Source organism: Aethalodelphis obliquidens, unplaced genomic scaffold (assembly GCF_003676395.1).
Source record: "Aethalodelphis obliquidens isolate GAN/ISIS:26980383/991018 unplaced genomic scaffold, ASM367639v1 scaffold113, whole genome shotgun sequence".
In the NCBI taxonomy this organism is placed as follows: Eukaryota; Metazoa; Chordata; class Mammalia; order Artiodactyla; family Delphinidae; genus Aethalodelphis; species Aethalodelphis obliquidens.
In genome coordinates this window covers 1,118,032-1,139,472 of record NW_020838057.1, presented here as the reverse complement: position 1 = coordinate 1,139,472, position 21,441 = coordinate 1,118,032, and the positions used below count along the sequence as shown (strand labels likewise).

Below are 21,441 nucleotides of genomic sequence, written 5' to 3'. Positions count from 1 at the left end.
ATTACAGTTCCATGCAGAAAAGAAGTCACTCACATTGGGTAAATGTGTGAAATCTCAGATACCTTTGTTGTTTCCCTGATCTCTTACTTGTCAAGGAAAGAGAAAACAGACAAAAACTCACAAAATAAAAGCAGGTATAAGACAGAAATAGAAATTTATCAAAACAAGACATGCAGGTAAAAAATAGACAGATTAAAAAATAATAATAATAACTCAAACTGAAAAATCCTGAGGGAATCCCCTGGCAGTCCACTAGTTATGGTTCTGCATTTCCACTGCAGGGGGCAGAGGTTCAATCCCTGGTTGGATAACTAAAATCCCACATGCCACAAAGTGCACCCAAAATTAAAAAAAAAAAAGAACCATGAGAAAAAAGCAATTAAAATCATACTGATTTTATATTGCGATTTTACAGTCTTCATCGGAGGGGTCAGCCTGCATTCTGTCTTACCTTTTAAGCTAGGTTGGTCAAATGTAGGTCTCAAAAGGGGGGCAGGAAAGTTCTTGCTGATTAAAAATCATTATTTGGTGACTTACATTTTGGGGAGGGTGGTGGAGGAGGAGCAGTAAGGGGATGGTAAAAAGGATTAGGAGGAATAGCCTTGGGGACCAGGTCATGTGAGGGCCACAGTGGACATTCCTAGTCCTTCAGTGTCCTTCACACTGCCCAGAACAGTGAGCATGTCAACTGCATAATGGGGAAACGAGGACATCCTGAAGTGGGTTTATGAAAAAGGAAAGGACCTTGAAAACGAATCACTGCATATGGCAGTGGAGCCAGTGTCACATCTGGGGTGACTCCAATGATCCTCTCTGCAGTGCCTGGCTTAGTGCTGCTGTCACTGTAAGAACGTCCCAAGAGGGAGGGTGTTTGCAGGAAGCAGATGTACACTGGAAAACATGAAGCTGGAGGTCCAGGTGGAAAACACATCAGGTGTTGGTAGTTCATCTTTGGGACAAAGAAAATGGGAGTCCCTGCTCAAAGCAGGAGAGGCCATTGGAAGGGTACAGTGTAGAGGAACCACTCTCATCAAAGACCTGGCAGTAGTGAGGTCTTGTGGAATTCCCTCAATGTCTCTGGGCTGCACATGCATTCCTTTACAAATGTGAATAAAAACACTATGAGCACTGGTTTGGTTGGGTAGATGAATGGGAGTCATTTCCAAGAAAGCCATCAATGTTGTTTCCCAGAGAAAAGACAGCCCTATTCATCAGCATGGGGATGTGGTATCAGCAGTGCTCCTGGGGTGGGGGGCAAAAGTGTCCGGATGGACAACGTGTCTTTGAGTCCTCAACGGGGGAAGGGGGAGAAAAGGACTGAAATGACCAGATTCCCTATGTCCTGAACCAGGCAACCTGACATTGAATCCGGATATCATCTGTTCACAACAGATGATACATTCTCTCTGTGCCGCAGTTTGTCCCAAGAAAGAGTACATTTGCTGCACAGTAACTGCAGGGTTTCTTCCCACCCTGTTACAATCTCAAACTCCTTGAACATTAGTCCCATCTATATTCGCTATATTCATAAGGCCCTTTTACCAGTGTGAACTGATGTTTAATGAAGTAGCACCTTTCAGTAAGATTTATCACATTCCTTTCACTCACAAGGCTTTTCTCCAGTGTGGATTTTCCTATGGATATAGAGGAGCTGTCTTCGGCTAAAGCATTTCCCACATTCAGTACACTCATAAGGCCTTTCTCCAGTGTGAACTCTCTGATGACGACGAAGGCTTGACGTATCAGTAAAACATTTCCCACATTCATTGCACTTATAAGGCCTTTCTCCTGTGTGAATTCTCTGATGAACATAAAGATCAGATATAATACTAAAACATTTCCCACATGCAATGCACTCATAAGGCCTTTCTCCACTGTGAACCCTCTGATGACGATTAAGGCTCGAGCTACCAGTAAAACACTTCCCACATTCACTGCACTCATAAGGCCTTTCTCCACTGTGAACTCTCTGATGATAATAGAGAGCAGAACTAGTAGTAAAAGATTTCCCACATTCACTGCACTCATAAGGCCTTTCTCCACTGTGAACTCTCTGATGATAATAGAGACCAGAACTACTAGTAAAAGATTTCCCACATTCACTGCACTCATAAGGCCTTTCTCCACTGTGAACTCTCTGATGATAATAGAAACCAGAGCTAGTAGTAAAAGATTTCCCACATTGACTACACTCATAAGGCTTTTCTCCACTGTGAATTCGCTGATGGTAATGAAGGCTCGTCTTAGCAGTAAAAAATTTTCCACATTTATTGCATTCATAAGGCTTTTCTCCAGTATGAACTTTCTTATGGGCACTGAGGTGTCCATTTCGGCTAAAGAATTTCCCACATTCACTGCACTCAAAAGGCTTTTCTCCACTGTGAACTCTCTGATGATTACAAAGGATTGACCTATTACTAAAAGATTTCCCACATTCATTGCACTCATAAGGCCTTTCTCCAGTGTGAACTCGCAGATGATAATAGAGGCCAGACCTAGTAGTAAAAGATTTTCCACATTCACTGCACTCATAAGGCCTTTCCCCACTGTGAACTCTCTGATGTGTAAGGAAACTAGATTTGTGGGTAAAAAATTTTCCACATTGGCTGCATTCATAAGACCTTTCTCCAGTGTGAACCTTCTGGTGCTGACTATGGTTACTTCTTTGGGTGCAGGCTTTCCCACAGTTGCTGCATTCACAAAACCTTTCACGAGTGAGGACTGTCTCAGACTGAACAAGTATTTCTGTGTGGCTGGAGAATTTGTCGCCTTCTCCACAGCTGTGATGACATTTTCCACTGTCAAAAACAGCTTCACACACCTTACTGTTGTTCAGTTTCTTCCTGGTATTAGTAACCTGTTTCTGAAGTCCAATTTTGGCCACATAGTTGTTCCCAATCTCCATGTAGGTAGAGAGATTCCCTGTTGCATGGATTGTGCAGCTTTTGAAAAATGCGGGTCTCCCCATATCACAGCTGAAGGGTTTCTCTCTAATGTGCTGCTTCTGGTGCTCTTGAAGGTTTGCAGTGAAATAGAACTGTTTCCCACATGCCCCACATGTGTATGCTTTCTGCCCTCTATTTGTTCCTTGCTCTTCAGCCAAGTGCAAAATGTCTCTCAAGACTGGGAGGCACATCTTACAGGGCTGGGCCTTCTCAGGAGATGAACCTGCGCTGGAAGTCCTGATCTGTGACACTCCTGCAGATACGCTCTGTTCAGAAGGTGTCTCTTCATCCTCGACCTGGTGCCAAGAACCTGAAAACAAAGAAATGATGGTGAAGTTCTTGTTCATGTTATTGGGTGTGAGTGACACCATCACAACTGTATATCTGACACATGAAGGAAGCAGTCCATAGGATTGTGTTCAGGAAATGGAGTTGGGGTCAAATTGGGAAAGAAGGTGCTCTCACCAAGTACAGGACACAGGGACTGGATGTGGCCCAAGGCAAAAGGCAAGTTCGACAATTCACTCCTCTGTCAATGGCTTTTACCAGGACCACATCTACTGATGACCTATCATACTATGCAGAAGTGTATTTCCAGGCCCCAGAAAATCTGCCTGCAACTGGTAGCTGGTGTTCAAGAAATATTAAAGGATATATACATGGTTGAGGACATAAACAATACCACTAAGTATTAAGGGGAAAACAATGTGAAGACCACATGAGATAAATGGGTTAGAGAGGTGGTAGGGAAATTATCCCAGGCTGGAGTCAGAATAAAAGTGGGAAGTAAGTGGCTTCCCTGGTGGCGCAGTGGTTGAGAGTCCACCTGCCGATGCAGGGGACGTGGGTTCGTGCCCTGGTCTGGGAAGATCCCACGTGCCACAGAGCGGCTAGGCCCGTGAGCCATGGCTGCTGAGCCTGTGCGTCTGGAGCCTGTGCTCTGCAACTGGAGAGGCCACAACAGTGAGAGGCCCGCGTACTGCAAAAAAAAAAAAAAAAGGGGGAAGTAGGGAATTCCCTGGTGGTCCAGTGGTTAAGACTCCATGCTTCCAATGCAGGGATCATGGGTTCAACCCCTGGTTGGGAAACTAGGATCCCACAGGCCGTGGGCCATGGTCAAAAGAAAAAAAAAAAAGGGAAGTAGTAAAAAGCACAAGTTAGCAGAATGTCAAGAATGGAGAAAGGACAAGAGAAGTAATTGGGGGCCACTGACAATGGCCCTAAAACACTAGTCAAATAAGATACATTCCAGGTATTATTTCTCAACACAGACCTTATAACAAGCCCTCTCCTAGCGGCCATTGATCTTACCAGGCTATCTTTAAGCTCTTTATACTGAAACTAGAGTCATGTCCATCTCATGAAACCACCAAGGACTCTCCATCTCCAGCTGAAAAACTACATGGGACAGAAATGATACAAGCCCTAACAGAGTCAGGACAGGTAAGTGGCCAACATGAGCCCAGAGGAACTCAGTACACAATAGACCAAGGAACGATATTTAAATACCACCAAAAGAACATCCAGTGGAGACAGAGTGGGGAAGGATGAACAGTGGATAGAATACAGACTGTTAAGAATCCATCTCCTCACCTAAATGGGAACAATCTAACTGTTGTAACTCTTTTGCAACTATGGAGTCTACTGAAGATTTGCAGTGTCCCACAAAACGAAGTTTGAACACACGAAACTTCAAAACCAGAATCAGATATCACAGGAATGTTGGGATGATCATGCTGGGAATATAAAACAATTATAATCAATATGCTAATTAATGTCTGCGAATGGATAAAGCAGACAGCATACAAGAGCAGAAAGGCAATGTAAGCAAAGAGATGGGAAATCTAACAAAGAATCAAGAAATGCTAGAGAGAGAGAAAAAAAAAAAGAAATGCTAGAGATCGAGAACACCATAACAGAAATGAAAAATGACTGTGATAGGCTTATTTATAAACTGGACATAGGTAAGGAAAGAATCTGAGCTTGATGTTCTCTTAGGAAAAGCTTCCAAAACTGAAAAAAAAAAAAAAAGGCAAAAAAAAAAAAAAAAATCCAATATTGGTGGGACAACTACAAAAGGTTTAACATACACATATGGAAACATTAAAGGAGAAAGAGACAAAGGAACAGAAAAAATATTTGAGGCAATAATGATGGAGAATTTCCACCAAATTACTATCAGACACCAAAGCACAGATCCAGGAAGCTCAGAGAACATCAAGTAGGTTTAATGTGAAAAAACTACACCTAGGAATATCACATTCAAATGTACAAAAAAGTCCTGAAAGAAGCCATAGGAATAAACACCTTACCCACAGAGAAGCAACAAAAACAATTACAGTTGAATTCTCCTCAGAACTCATGCAGACAAGAAGAGAATGAAGTGAAACATTTAAAGTGCTCAGGGTGGGTGTGGGAGGTGACCTTCAGCAACCCAGAATTTGGTATCCAGCAAAAATTACCCTTCAACAGTGATGGTGAAATAAACACTTTCTTACATACAGAAAAATTGTGGGAATATATTAAAAGAAGTTCTTCAGAGAGATGAAGGGATTTCCCTGGCAGTCCAGTGGTTACCATGCATGCTTCCACTGCAGGGGGCATGGGCTTGATCCCTGGTCGAGAAACTAAGATGCCGCATGTGGCACAGCATGGCCAAAAAAAAAAAAAAAAAAAAAAAAGAGAGAGGCAGATGGTAAATGATATAGATCAGAAATTTGGGTTTCATAGAGAAAGGAAGAGAATCAGAATAAAAAATATTTTACAGACACATAATTGTTGGGGAACATCATATATCTTTAAGCTGTACAACATGACTCTATATATGTACACACTGAAATGACTACCACATAAGTTCAGTTGAATTATGTCTTACAATTTTCTTTCTTCTGATGAGAACTTCTAAGATCTACTTTCTTAAAAACTTCTAAATATACATTTTTGTTAACTAAAATCACTATGCTGTGAATTACATCCCCAGGACTTAATCATAACTAGAAGTCTGTAACTTCTGAAACCCTTCACCCATGTCATCTACCCACCTTCCTGTGTTCTGGCAATCACTAATCTGTTGTCTGCATCTGAGTTTGTTGTTGTTGTTGTTGTTATTTTTTCAAAGATTTCCCATGTAAGTATAATCATGTAGTACATTTAAACCTTGAATAACATGGGTTAGAATTGCTTGGGTCCATTTATACAGGGATATTTTCCAATAAATACACAACACTACATGATCTTTAGTTGGATGAATCCAAAAATGGGAAACTTGGGCTTCCCTGGTGGTGCAGTGGTTGAGAATCCACCTGCCAATGCAGGGGACATGGGTTCGAGCTCTGGGCTGGGAAGATCCCACATGCCACGGAGCAACTAAGTCCGTGCACCACAACTACTGAGCCTGCACTCTAGAGCCCGTGAGCCACAAATGCTGAAGCCTGTGTGCCACAACTACTGAAGCCCGTGCGCCTAGAGCCTGTGCTCCGCAACAAGCCACTGCAATGAGAAACCCATGCACCACAACGAAGAGTAGCCCCCGCTCGTTGCAACTAGAGAAAGCCCACGAGCAGCAACGAAGACACAACACAGCCAAAATAAATATAATTAATTAATTTATATTTTTAAAACAATGGGAAACTTCAGAATCAGAAGTCTGACTATGGGACTTAAACACCCCCAGATTTCAGTATATGCAGGGGATCCTGGCACCAATCCTCTGTGGAAACATAGGGACAACAGGATTTCTCTCTCTGACTTATTTCACTTAGCATAATGCCTGTAAAATCCAATCATGTTGCTGTAAATGCAAAACTTCCTTCTTTTTTTAATGGTTGAATAAAACTGAATAGTATTCCATATATATGACGTGTTTGTTATCCACTCATCCATCAACGGACACTTAGGTTGTTTCCATGTCTTGGATATTGTAAATAATGCAGCAATAAACATGGAGTACACATATCTTTTTGAGATGATGATTTCACTCCCCTAGATAAATACACAGAGATGGAACTGCTGGACCATATGGTAGTTCCTTTCTTAATTCTGTAAGGATTCTCTACTCTTTTCCATGTGGTAGAAATAATGTACATTCCCACCAACAGTGCACACAGGGTCCCTTTTCTTCACATCTTCTCCTATACTTATTTATTGTCTTTTTCATAACAGACATTATAACAGCTGTGAGGTGGTATTTCATTGTGGTATTAATTTGCATTTCCTCAACCATTAGTGATATTGAGCACCTTTTCATGTAGAAGGTCACCATTTGCATATCTTCTTCTGAAAACTGTCTATTTAGATTTAACAGTTTGTACAAATCAACAATAACAAGTGTACTCCATCATGTATTTTTAAACATACCCATATATGTATGTTTATGTAAAATTAAAACAAAAGACAACAATAATACAATGGAGAAGATGGAAAATTAGGATTTTTTAAAATTATGAGCTTTTTAAACTACCCACGAAACCACAGTGTCATTTGAATGTGGACTTGAATTAGTTGTAAATACATACTGGAAACTCTATCGCGACTACATTAAAAAATGAAAAGGAACAAGTATAGATGATATGCTAACAAAGGAGAGAAAAAGGGTCATTCAAAATGCTTCATTAAAACCACAAAAAGAAGGGTGGAAGACTAAACTAGGAACAAAGAAAAAGGGCAATGGAAAGAAAATGGTAACAAATATGTTAGATGTTTACCCAACTGTATCAATATATTAAACATCGATAGTCTCAATGCACCAATTAAAAGAGAGATTATCAGAGTGGATCAAAAAACAAGACTGAATTATATGTTGTCTCCGAGAAACCCACTTTAAATACAAAGATGCACATAGAGGAAGCTCCCTGGTGGTGCAGTGGTTAAGAATCCACTTTCTGGGTTTCCCTGGTGGTGCAGTGGTTGAAAGTCCGCCTGCCAATGCAGGGGACACGGGTTCGTGCCCCGGTCTTGGAAGATCCCACATGCCGTGGAGTGGCTGGGCCCATGAGCCATGGTCACTGAGCCTGTGCGTCTGGAGCCTGTGCTCTGCAATGGGAGAGGCCACAACAGTGAGAGGCCCGTGTACCCACCCTCCCCCCCAAAAAAAAGAATCCACCTTCTAATGCAGGGGACGCGGGTTTGATCCCTGGTCTGGGAATTAGATCCTACATGCATGCCGCAACTAAGAGTTTGCACACCACAACTAAGGAGCTTCTGAGCTGCAACTAAGGAGCCCATAGGCCACAACTAAGGACCCCACCAGCCACAATTAAGGAGCACACGTGCCACAACTAAGGAGCACACGTGCCACAACTAAAGGAGCAAGTGAGCCACCACCAAGGAGCCTGCGAGCCTCGACTAAGACCCAGCATAACCAAAATTAAAAAAAAATTTTTAAAAGATGCTTAAAGGTCTTTCTTTGTGGCGCAGTGGTTGAGAGTCCGCCTGTCGATGCAGGGGACGCAGGTTCGTGCCCCGGTCCAGGAGGATCCTACATGCAGCAGAGCTGCTGGGCCCGTGGGCCGTGTCCGCTAAGCCTGCACGTCCGGAGCTAATGCTCCGCAGTGGGAGAGGCCACGGCAGTCAGAGGCCCACATACCATAAAAAATTTTAAAAAAGATGCTTAAAAAAAAAGATGCATATAAATTAAAAGTATGTCAATACAGAAAAAGAGGTCAACACAAATCAAAAGAAAAAAAAGAAAAGTGGTAGTAACTATACTGATATCACAGCAGATTTTGCATAAGCAAAGTCATCAGGGATAATGAGAATGACACAATGGTAAAGGGGTCAATACTCCAGAATACAGAACAATCCTTAACATGTCTGCATCTAACAACACAATGTCAAAATATGAGGCAAAACAGGCCTACAAGTAAAAAATAGATGAATCTGCTATAACACTTGGAGACTTCATTCAACAAACCTCTCTAAGAAATGAACAGATCCAGAAAAGAAAAAATCTATAAGGATGCTGGTAAACTGAGGATCACCATCATCAGTCAACTGGATGTAACAGTCACCTACAGATTACTAGGCTACTCCATTCAAAAACAGCAGAATATTCTTCTCAAACTGACATAGAACATTCACAAGATGGATTACACCTTGGGCCAGAAAACACACCTTAACAAATTTAAAAGAATAGAAAACATACAAGATCAGTTCTCAGAACAAAGTGGAATTACACCGGCAACCAGTAACAAAAGGATAGCTGTAAAATTGCACAACACTGATAAATTCAACAATACACTTCCAAATAAAACATGGGTCAAAGAATAAATATTAAGATAAATTTTTAAGTATTTTGAAAGAAAGAAACACAGCAGTTGTGAAAACATGCAGATGGGGACTTCCTTGGTGGCAGTTAAGAATCTGCCTGCCAATGCAGGGGACACGGGTTCAAGCCCTGGTCTGGGAACATCCCACATGCTGCAGAGCAACTGAGCCCGTGTGCCGCAACTACTAAGCTTGCGCTCTAGAGCCCACACACTGCAACTACTGAAGTCCGCACCCCTAGAGCCCACGCTCTGCAACAAGAGAAGCCACCACAATAAGAAGCCTGTGCACCACAATGAAGAGTAGCCCCCACTCACTGCAACTAGACAAAGCCCACACACAGCAACGAAGACCCAACGCACCGAAAAATAAACTTAAAAAAAATGCCGATACAGTGAAAGCAGTGTTTATATGGCAATCGGTAGCACTGAATGCATATATTAGATAAGATGAAAAACCTAAAATCAGTCATCTGTGCCTCTATCTTAGGAAACTAGGGGAAAATGAAATACAAAGGAAGAAAAAAAGAAATAATTTAAAAAATCAGTAGAGAAAAATCAACAAAGTCAAAAAAAAGCTGGTTCTTTAAAATGCCCAATAAAATCAAAAACATGCTAGTCAGCCTAGTCACAAAAACAAGGGAGGACACAAATTACTAATATCAAAGTGAAAAAGGAGGGCTTCCCTGGTGGCACACTGGTTAAGAATCCGCCTGCCAATGCAGGGGACAGGGGTTGGAGCCCTGGTCTGGGAAGATCCCACATGCTGCAGAGCAACTAAGCCCGTGAGCCACCATGACTGAGCCTGAAAGCCACAACTACTGAGCCCGCGCGCCTAGAGCCCATGCTCTACAATAAGAGAAGCAATTACAATGAGAAGCCCGCGTGCCACAATGAAGAGTAGCCCCTCAATCACCGCAACTAGAGAAAGCCTGTGCGCAGCAACGAAGATCCAATGCAAGAAGGGAGGGAGGGAGGGAGGGAGGGAGGGAGGGAAGGAAGGAAGGATGGATTATACACCATAACCAACTGAGAATGATCCACGTTATACAATGCTGACTTAACATTAAAAAATCAATTAATATAATCCATGTCATCAACAGGTTAAAAACCAACTCATGATCTCATCAATAGATGCAGAAAAAGGATCTGACAAAATCCAACAGCCACTCATATTCAAAATCTCCATATGATATAACCTAAAAATTGAAAAAATACTTAAACTTGATAAACTAAATAAAACCCTATAGCTACTATCATACTTACTAGAGAAAAACTAGAATTCTCCCACTAAGATGAAGAAGGCAAGGATGTTCCCTTTTACAACTCCCTTTCAACTTTACAGTGGAAGTCAAAACAAAGGCAATGAGATGAGGTTATATAAATGGCATACTGATCAGGAAGGAAGGAATAAAACTGTCTTCATTCTCATATGACATGATCAGCTATGTTAAACACCCAAAAAATAGAGGAAAAAAAAATTCCTGGAACTAAGAAGCAATTATAGCAAGCTTTCAGGACATAAGCTTAATATACAAAAGTCAATTATGTCCTATATACCATCAATGAACAAGTGAATTTGAAATTAAAACCACAATACCATGTAAATTACCACCAGCTCAAAAAAAAAAAAGAGAGCAATAGAAAGAAATATTGAGTTACAGATCTACCAAAACATGTACAAGATATACATGAGAGAAACTATAAAACTTAGATAGAGAAATTATGAATTCCATGGTGGTTCAATGGTTAGGACTCCATGCTTTCACTGCCATGGGCCTGAGTTCGATCCCTAGTAGGGGAACTAAAATCCCTCAGGTCTCACAGTGCAGCCAAAAAACAAATAAACGATCAAACATTCTAATAAAGAAATCAAAGAACTAAATAAATGGAAAGCTATTTCACGTTCATAAACAGGAAAACCCAGTATCATCAATATGTTCGTTCTTCCCAACTTCATCAATAGATTCAATGCAACCCAAATCAAAATACCAGCAAGTTATTTTGTGGACATAAATACTTTGATCCTAAAATTTATACAAAAAGGCAAAAGTCCGAGAATAGCCAACACAAAACTTAAGAAGAACAAAGCTGGCAGACTGACACTACTCAACTTTAAGACTTAGTATCTAAAGTAATCAAACCAGTGTGATATTGCTGAAAAGACAGAGAAACTGTTCAGTGAACAGTATTGAAAACCCAGAAATAGACCCATAGAAATACACTCAACTGACCTTTGACAGATGAACAAGCGCAATACAATGGAGAAAAGTTAAGTCTTTTGAATAAATAGTACTGGAACAACCGAACATCACATGCAAAGAAATGAATTCTAGACCCAAACCTTCACAAAAAATTAACTCAAAATGGATCACAGACCTAAATGCTAAATACAAAAAACTCTTAAAACTTAGTAAGAAAACAAAAACCCAAATACCAAATGAGCAAAGCACCTTAACAAACACCTCATTAAAAGAAGATATACAGGACTTCCCTGGTGGCACAGTGGTTAAGAATCCGCCTGCCAATGCAGGGACACAGGTTCAAGCCCTGGTCCGTGAAAATCCCACATGCCACGGAGCAACTAAACCCGTGTGCCACAACTACTGAGCCTGCGCTCTAGAGCCACAACTACTGAAGCCCATGTGCCACAACTACTGAAGCCTGCGTGCCTAGAGGCCATGCTCTGCAACAAGAGAAGCCACTGCAATGAGAAACCCGCGCACCACAATGAAGAGTAGACCCTGTTCATCGCAACTAGAAAAAGCCCACGTGCAACAATGAAGACCCAACGTAGCAAAAAAAATAATAATATATACAGACGACAATTTAGCATATACAAAGATGCAAGGAAATGCAAATTAAACTGAAAAGCACACACTATTACATACCTGTAAGAAGGGCCAAAATCCAAACAATCACAACACCAAATGCTATAAGGGTGTGGAGCAACAGGAATTTCATTCATTGCTGACCGGAATGCTTAACAGATGCCAGTGTTGATAAACAGAAATTGGAACCTTGGAAAAAGGTCTTACAGAAACAGCTCCTGGTCTATTTTAGTAACGACCATGTCAGTGACAACAGTCTGTTGTGAAGTAAGGCACAAAAAAATGTCATGGACAGGAATGGAGCAAAACTTGGGTACCATGGATTTTGACAATCGCCTGGGCAGAGAGGGCGAGCAAGGAGGGATCTATCAGACTGAGTGCAAGACTACTGAACCTAAATCCTCACCTGCAAAACTTTGGAGCTACAGGTGTCCCGGCACTAAGGAATAGGGATACACTCTGCCTAGCCATAGTAACCACAGCACATAACCAAGGAATTGAAGAAGAAAGCAGTGCCTGTGTTCCAGATGTGAGAAGGACAGAGCTGCCCTTGGGGAAGAGAAGAAAGGCAGAGCCTAGATCAGAGGATAGGGGTGGGTGTGAGGGCCTTACCCAGCATGCATACAAGTGCAAAGTTCTCCAGCATGACATCAAGGTACAGGTGTATCTGAACCTCATCAAGAAGACACCATTCCTCCCAGGAGAAGTACACGGCAACATCCTCAAAGGTCACACTGCCCTGGTAAACAGGGACAAATAAAACCATGAACAGTCTCACTCCTGAAAACCCACAATCCATCTTCCTACACATTTCCCCTACTACCCAATCAGATGGAGCTTCTTGAGACCTGGGGAAGAAAACCATCTTCCTTTGATCTGCACCTCCCTTTTCCTCCAGAATACATAGGCAGTCATTTCAAGTCTAACTCTTGCCCTTCCCTGTTTATTTCCACCAGAAAAAAAGGAGACCTGCGCTTACCTAAACCAGCTCAGCCTCACCTCACAGCACTTCCACATACTGGTATTGGATTCATGAGTAACCTTCCACGCCTCCTTCCATTGGTGTTGGGAAATGGGAACCCCCTACACAGAACCCGGCCTTCACTCAGGAACCTGAGCATGGGGTTCTCCAGGGTCCCCAAAACAAAGAGGTGGGAGAATGGCAGGTGAAGAGCCCCAGTACACCTCAAATACAGAGAATGTGTGCGTGCGGGGTGAGAACAAGCGAGGGACTGGGACAACCTCCACTTGCTCCAAGTGCTTCTGCAGCCTGGTAACATGTAAGAAAAGGCAAACTATGGAGGAAAGAGACCATGGCTGTGTTCCAGAGGCTCATGCACTTGTATGCATGCTGGGTAAAGCCCTCACACCCACACCTATGCTCTGAGCTAGGCTCTGCCTTTCTCTTTTTCCCAAGGGCATCTCTGTCCTTCTCACAACTGGACCTCTGTCAGGTACCAGAGCCAGGTAACATCGGGATGACTGGCAAACCTCTCCTCCGTGCCTCGGTCCCTGGTGCTACCTCTTACCAGTTGTGACCTTGGAAAAGTCACAACTTCCCTCTGCCTCAATAATCTCATCACCCCCTACAGTCTGTGCTTCCACAGAACAGGCTCTGGAGTATTTTTAAAGGCCTAATTCAGATGGTGTCCTTCCTGTGCTCAAAACTCTCCAACGCTCCGAGGGCTCTCGGAGCCCTTCTCGGAGGGCTTTCCTCTCGGAGAAGAACGGTACAACCTCTCATCTACCACTCCAGATGCAGCCTGGCCTCAAACTTTCTTCCTTGCAGAAACAAGATGGACTCCAGGTTCCCGGAATGTTCTTGCTTCAGTTGCATCTCCAAGTCTCACGCAGGCAGAAAAAGGGAAAAGACCCCTGGAGGCCTCTCTGTCCTAGACCCTGGGCCTGGGATAAAGCGACGTGAACAGCCACCTCCCACGCGGGCCGTTCGTATCTGGGTGGGGAAACAGGCCGGGGAGAACCCGGAACGCACAGCGTTTACCTGAGCCTGGTCCCTCAGCGCAGGCGCCACCATCGGAACTTCTGGACGGAAAGGAGTGGCGACAGTCGACCGACCGGGTCCCACTCTGCACGTACACTGCAAGGGTCTGTCCCTGACCCTCAAAACCGCCCCGGTTCAGTGCGCACAGAGCCTCCTCTTGCGCCTCTTAGCCTGTCTCCTCGCTCCCAACACCGCACACAGAAGCCCCTGACCGTCTACAGAGACTCCACCGTAATTAAAATGGCAGCCACGAAGAAACCGGAAGTCCCTCTGCAGGATGTTCGCCCTCCCGGAAATGCCCCCTTGCTCGATTTTCATTGGATGAAAGTCGCTGCCCTTAGCACAAATTCTTCTGGGTAATGTAGTGTAAAAGTCTCAAGGAAGGAAGCCCCACACCGGGAAGCACCTGGGAAAAAGCCAAGAAGCACCCGGAGGAGCACTAGGAAATGACCTCTAGGGCTCCGGGTAGGGGGGCTCCAGCCTTATTAATGGGGCGGAGGACCCATGGGGTCGGGGAGTGCATTATCTCAGAATCCTTTAAACCATCCGACGTTTAAACCCACTGGTAACAGGAACAAAAACTAAACATTATCCTATTGCTCCTGATATACATGCAGCCTGAAGAGTTAAAGTGATTTTGTGGGCTTTGTTCAGGGACCAGAAAAAAGTCAGACAAAACGCTGACTGGGAATATGGAGAGGAGATTTTGGACAGGCCTGCTCGGCAAGAGGGAGAGCACAGCTTCTCGTCCCCCTAGAAAAGACTCTTCTGACTGCATAGTTAGTGATTGTGCCCAATTCAGTGACAAAAACTGATGATCAGGCCACCCACGATAGATGTTCTCTTGCTTTTTGTACTTTCCTTGCTCCACCAGTCTGATTCACCTACACCCTATTCACGTGAATGAACTTCTCTTACTATTGTTATTTTATTTATTTATATATTTTGGCCGCACTGTGTGGCTTTTGGGATCTTAGTTCTGTAAGGCCAACTGACCCGAGGCAGGGGAACGCAATCAGACTCACAGGTTGCATCAGCCCGGAACGTTCCACACACCCAGTTCTCGGAATTGACCTGGAGCTCCCACCCACCCAGTTCCAGGAACTGACCTGGGGACTTTCCACCCGGCCCAGCCTTCCCGCCTTTCTAGGGGTGGGACTAACGGTCCCAAGACTGATACAACCGGCACCAGATATTGCCACGATACCAGAAAAGACCACCAAATAAGGACTACCCTGCGCCCTCCCGGATTCACCACACCCCTTCCCCTTCTTCCCCTATAAATTCTGCCCAAACCCTCGCCCGGGCGCGACTTCTCTGGCTCCTTTCTCTCGGACCAGTGAACCTCTCCCAGGAGCGCTCCCTAATAAAGCTCACTTGAAGCTTTCCTGTTTCGCGGTGCCGTTTGTTAAGATCCGACCTTACAAGTTCCCCAACCAGAGATCAAACCCAGGCTCACAGCAGGGAAAGGGTGGAGTCCTAACCACTGGACAGCCAGGGAATTCCCTGACCTTCCCTCTTAATCATAAGGCCTAATCAGTCAATGCGTACCTACTTATCCTGGCCCCAGCTAGTGAATGGGCTAATCTTTAGATAATATTTCACTTTGTATTTCCACATTTTTATCTATTACTGAAAATGGTTTTATCTTATGTACAGAGGCTACCCAGAGGTTTCACTGAAAACTGAGCAGTTTCGTGTGCAACGCACAATTTTCTTAATATAGACTTTACAAAATTATCAATATTGGTGGATTCCTAACCCAAGATAGATTTTTCTGTTTTTTGGAAAAAATATAACTATCAAAAACAATTGAATAACTGGCTGAGCTTAGAAGCACCTGTATATTAGGCAAGATTTACTTTCTCCAGATTACTCAGTGCCCATTTATCTGATACAGCTGAGCAGAAGATACAGCTGAGTAGAAGTAGGTGATACATTTATGTTTATCTTTCTACCATTTCTTTGTCTCAAATTAAAATCAATATCTCCTAGATATGAAAGTGATGGGCATGCCAACTTGGAAATAGGGATTATGTTCCTCACTCACACTGGAGCTGGGGTCCTAGAAAACTCCTCCTGCCTTTGTCTTCATAACTTCACCTTGCTCACCAGTTACAAGTTGAGACCCACTGATCAGACTGACAACAAACTGATCTTGGCCAACAACTGTTTTGCCAAAAGCCTGCTTTCAGTTTTAAGGTTCGTTGGATTCGCTGGCAAAATAACCACTAGTCTCACACGAATAAACAGCTTCAATCAAATCTTTAATAGAAAGTGATTTAACTTAACTTCAATATACAATCATTAGAGAGAAAGCAATAAGAATATTAACAGACTATATAAATTTCAATATACAATCATTAGAGGGAGAGCAATAATATTAACAGGGTATATAACAGAGCATACATCACCGAATTGGGCCGACACCAACTTCCAGATCCAAGTGGCAGCTAGGAATTCCCTTGAACAGCAATCTGGAGTCCCAGTTGGGAAGGTCCCGGGCGGTGAGTCCACCTCACGGGTGGGACTTCAGAGTGCTGCCCAAAGGAGTCCTGCTTTTAACGCCAAGCCGCAAGCTGATAGTCATCAGCTTGCGTGCAAGTACGCAGCTCTGACTATTAACACAAATATTTTGATACTTTAGTTGTAAGTCTCAGAATGTTCGCTGAATTCCAGGAACTGGCCAGATTCCCAAGTCCCAGGAAGCTTTGTGACTTACTCCCTTCTTTATCTGTTGGATCCCAAGACTGACTAGCACCGTTTCTGCTGACCTGCATGTAGTCTAGCAGCTTGATGTGTAGCTCTTTCAGAGTCTTTGTTTAGTCAAAAGCCTATTGTTGTCTCTGAAGCCTGAAGAAGACTATTTTATTAGCCTCCCCAACAACTTGGCTCTTAGCTCCAGAGGGATCCCACAGACAATGACAGCTTTTGGATTGAAACACTTCCTCTATGATCTTGGGTATACATTTGTCTTGTATTTACAGAGTGGCCACGGGGGTTTCTCTCGGCACTACCTGCCTTCTGAGTGGCTTCCTGGTCATTAAGTTTTGCCCCAGAACCTCTTAGTGGATAGACTTCAGAATTCAATCTCCCCAAATGCATTGGCTTCTTTACTTTCCTTTTCTGGTTCCTTCAGCTGTTGGTAAATGTCTATATTCCTATGAATGTGATTGGTCCTAGAAACAGCACAAATGTGTGAAAAAAATTTTTACACACGGTTTCTCAGCCACGTCAGACAGAAATCTCGGCTTATTTCATGCATTTATATTTTATCCCCTGGATGTTATTTGGGCTTCAAGATCTGGACTAGTGGGTGCATGATATTTGTCCTGCACAGATACAAGCAGCGAGCCCAATACATCCACAGCAACAGACTTTACCCCAGACCTCCCCACGTGGCCAAAGCCACATGCACCATCCTTATCCTGGTGAGTTTCTTCATCTCTTTTTACTGCCTCTCTTCCATTTTGAGTCTTTGTGTTACTATAATTGTAAATCCAGACCAGTGGCTGATGGAAACATCTCTGCTACTAGTTCCGGATTTCCCAACTTTCAGCCCCTTTGTTCTCAACAGCAGTGATTTTTCTATGATTTCTGCTCCAAAAAAATTATTTTCCTAATATTGTTAAACATTTGTCTTCTTATTTCTGCAGTGAATCAATTAATTTTTTTAAGGGAAATTTTGGGATCTACTCCTTCCTAGTTCAGCCACGTGAGAGCTCTGGACCTCAATTTGTTTTAAATTTATTTATTTTTTATTTATTTTTCTCTGCATTGGGTCTTCGTTGCTGTGCACAGGCTTTCTCTAGTTGTGGCGAGTGGCGGCTACTCTTCATTGTGGTGCTCGGGCTTCTCATTGCGGTGGTTTCTCTTGTTGCAGAGAACAGGCTCTAGACGCATGGGACTCAGTAGTTGTGGTACGCAGGCTCAGTAGTTGTGGCTCGTGGGTTATAGAGCACAGGCTCAGTAGTTGTGGTGCATGGGCTTAATTGCTCCACAGCATGTGGGATCTTCCTGGACCAGGGCTGGAACCCGTGTCCCCTGCATTGGCAAGCAGATTCTTAATCACTGCACCAACAGGGAAGTCCCTAATTTTATTTTTTAACTTAGGTGATGGTCAGGTACAAATAATAATACAATGAAAAAGTAATTGGCTAAGGGGCTTTCAATTTTCATTCATTAATTGGGATATATTGCTGAATAAGAACAGATAAATTCTTGCATTTCTAGAGTTAATAGAATATGCAGAAAATGAAAATTTTATCTAGTTATACAGAATTTACTTAATCTACTTATACTTTACTACCTAGTAGCAACTCTTCAGAAAGTTTTAATTAAGTAAGTACTATGGAAAGAAACAGGAAATTTAGACATAAAAGTTTGTGTCTTTATGTACTTGTATCTTACATGGTTACTTTAAAAACAAATTTTTAAAGCATATTCAGATCCAGGAGTTCCAGGTAGACGAAAAACACCTCTAGAGCCCCACACATAACTTCACAGAGTTATCAGAGATCTGAAGATATCCACCATGTTTGGAAGGCAGAAATAGAGGAGATATATGGTGGGAGGAGAAACAATAAACATATGTAATGGTTGGTACTGACATATATTATAAATCCAGTCCAAAATTCTAATTTTGTCCAAAGAATACTGACAAGGCCATTATGAGGTATAACCAGATGTGCAACATTAGCAATTCTACAGTTTTTTTAAAATAAATGCTCAATTAAAAAATACATTAGATTAAAAACTTACATTTTTCACAACAAATATATATATCACATATTAGCCATCCAAATGAGTGTCAGGTGGTCTCATGGTCTCAGTTTGTTTTTCTTTTTTTTTTCTTTTTGGCCTTGCCACACAGCATGTAGGATCTTAGTCCCCTGACCAGAGATCGAACCAGTGCACCCTGCATTGGAGTCTTAACCACTGGACCACCAGGGAAGTTCCAGTCTCAGTTTGTTTGTTATTTAATTTATTTATTTTTGGCTGTGTTGGGTCTTCATTACTGTGCATGGGCTTTCTCTAGTTGCGGCAAGTGGGGGCAATTCTTCATTGAGGTGTGCAGGCTTCTCACTGTAGTGGTTTCTCTTCATTGAGGTGTGCAGGTTTCTAATTGCCATAGCTTCTCTTGTTGTGGAGCATGGGCTCTAGGCACACGGGCTCCAGTAGTTGTGGCTCGTGGGCTCTAGAGCGCAGGCTCAGTAGTTGTGGCACACAGGATTTGTTGCTCCGCGGCATGTGGGATGTTCCCAGACCAGGGCTTGAACCCGTGTTCCCTGCATTGGCAGGTGGACTCTTAACCACTACACCAACAGGGAAGTCCTTGGCAGACATTTTTGTTTTGTTTTGTTTTGTTTTGTTTTTTTCGGTACGCGGACCTCTCACTGTTCTGGCCTCTCCTGTTGTGGAGCACAGGCTCCGGACACGCAGGCTGGGCAGCCATGGCTCACGGGCCCAGCCGCTCCATGGCAGGTGGAATCTTCCCGACCCAGGGCACGAACGTGTGTCCCCTGCATTGGCAGGTGGACTCTCAACTACTGCGCCACCAGGGAAGCCCAGGTGGATTCTTAACCACTGTGCCACCAGGGTAGTCCCAGGGCTCTCTTATTTTAGAAATGCATTCTAAGAAATTATGCATTCAAAGACATGATACCTAGGATTATAAATGTTAGAAACTATTAAGTAAATCATGAAACACAAAAAAATGTGCATAAACACGATAAACGATGTAAGATACAGGAAGAGGCAAACACAGTCATTCCATTTATATATACATTTGAAAATAGCTATTACAAAAGTAGAGTATGTTCTTGCATCAGTCATTTTAATGTTGAGGATGAATTAACAATGGCAGGAGGAAACTGGTTGGAGGGCTGTACACAAGTATGTCAAAATTTACATTTTAAATAGGCAAAATTTAAGTCAACTATTCATCCAGTAAATGATTTTCAAAACAAAGATGCAAAACCTATCACTTTATAATCATTCTACTATGGTTTATTAGCTACATTCTTAAAATTGTGGCTACTATACCTGTAATGGTGGGAAAAGAATACAATAGTGGGCTACTGGCAATGCTTCCCAAATTAATGTTCAGTGAAATTATGTTGGCAATTTGACCTTGGCTATGGTTGGAATATTTACACACGGAAGCTGGCAAACACTACAAACCAGAGATTAATTTACTGTGTAATTGAATGTCTGGACTTAACACTAAGGTAGCATATATTAATAATGCAGATTATTCCTAAACCTGTATAATGTATGTGGCCATTACATTATGCATAGTATAAAACTGAGTAAAAGTTGAGAACATATTCTTTCACTATTCCAAATTACAATTACATTCAGAAAAGAAATCACTCACATTATTGATGAATGAGTGAAATCTAACAGATGTCTTTGTTGTTTACCTGCTCTCTTTTGTCAAAAAAAGAGAAAATAGCCATATCTCACAAAATAAAAGTAAGCAAAAGATAGGAATAGAAATTTAACCAGTCAGGACACACAGGTAAAAAATAGACACATGAAAAACAAAATTCAACACCAACAATCCTAACAAAGGGAATTCCCTGGCAGTCCAGTAGTGAGGACTCCAGGCTTCCACAGCAGGGCACATGGGTTACTTTCCTGGTCAGAACTAAGATCATGCGTGCTGCGTGATAGGGTTAAAAAAATAGAACCTGAAATAAATGCAATTAAAATCACAATTTAAAAAAATACATTTATTTATTTATGTTTGTTTATAGCTACATTGGGTCTTTGCTACTGTGCACGGGCTTTCTCTAGTTGCACGAGTGGGGGCTACTCTTCGTTGTAGTGCATGAGATTCTCATTGCTGTTGCTTCTCTTTGTTGCAGAGCATGGGTTCTAGGCACGCGAGCTTCAGTAGTTGTGGCATGCGAGTTTAGTTACACCGTGACATGTAGGAAATTCCCGTCCCAGGACTCTAACCCATGTTCCCTGCATTGGCAGGCAGATTCTTAAGCAATGCACCACCAGGGAAGCCCCTAAAATCATAATCTTTTTATACATTTTGTTTGTTTGTTTGTTTTGCGGTACGCAGGCTTCTCACTGTTGTGGCCTCTCCCGTTGCGGAGCACAGGCTGCAGACGCGCAGGATCAGCAGCCATGGATCACGGGCCCAGCCTCTCCCCGGCATGTGGGATCCTCCCGGACCGGGACATGAACCGCCTGCATCGGCAGGCGGACTCTCAACCACTGTGCAACCAGGGAAGCCCTGTACATGAGTTTTTAAGTCTTCATGGGAGGGGTCAGCCTACGTTCAGTCGTAGCTTTTAAGGTAGGTTGATCAAGTGTGGGTCCCAAGGCAGGGAGGGCAAGTTCTTGCTAATTAACAATCATCATTTTGGTGAGTTAACACTTTT

General features: G+C 42.7%; 1 protein-coding gene across 2 annotated transcripts in view; it reads right to left on the bottom strand.

Annotated features, from left to right (window-relative positions):
- LOC113615249 (zinc finger protein 256-like) overlaps positions 1–21,441 on the bottom strand; it is a 60,478-nt gene that overhangs the window by 21,603 nt on the left and 17,434 nt on the right. Inside the window, exons 1-3 of one of the 2 annotated variants that reach the window (XM_027097466.1) lie at positions 14,042–14,279; positions 12,652–12,778; positions 1,609–3,255 (exon numbers count right to left, since the gene is read on the bottom strand). The exons of the other annotated variant lie outside the window; for it this stretch is intronic. Of the exons in view, the coding sequence (XP_026953267.1) occupies positions 1,609–3,255; positions 12,652–12,778; positions 14,042–14,074 (1,807 nt within the window). The 5' untranslated portion in view covers positions 14,075–14,279. Of the gene's footprint in view, positions 1–1,608; positions 3,256–12,651; positions 12,779–14,041; positions 14,280–21,441 lie in introns of those variants that run through there. 2 annotated transcript variants of the gene reach the window in all.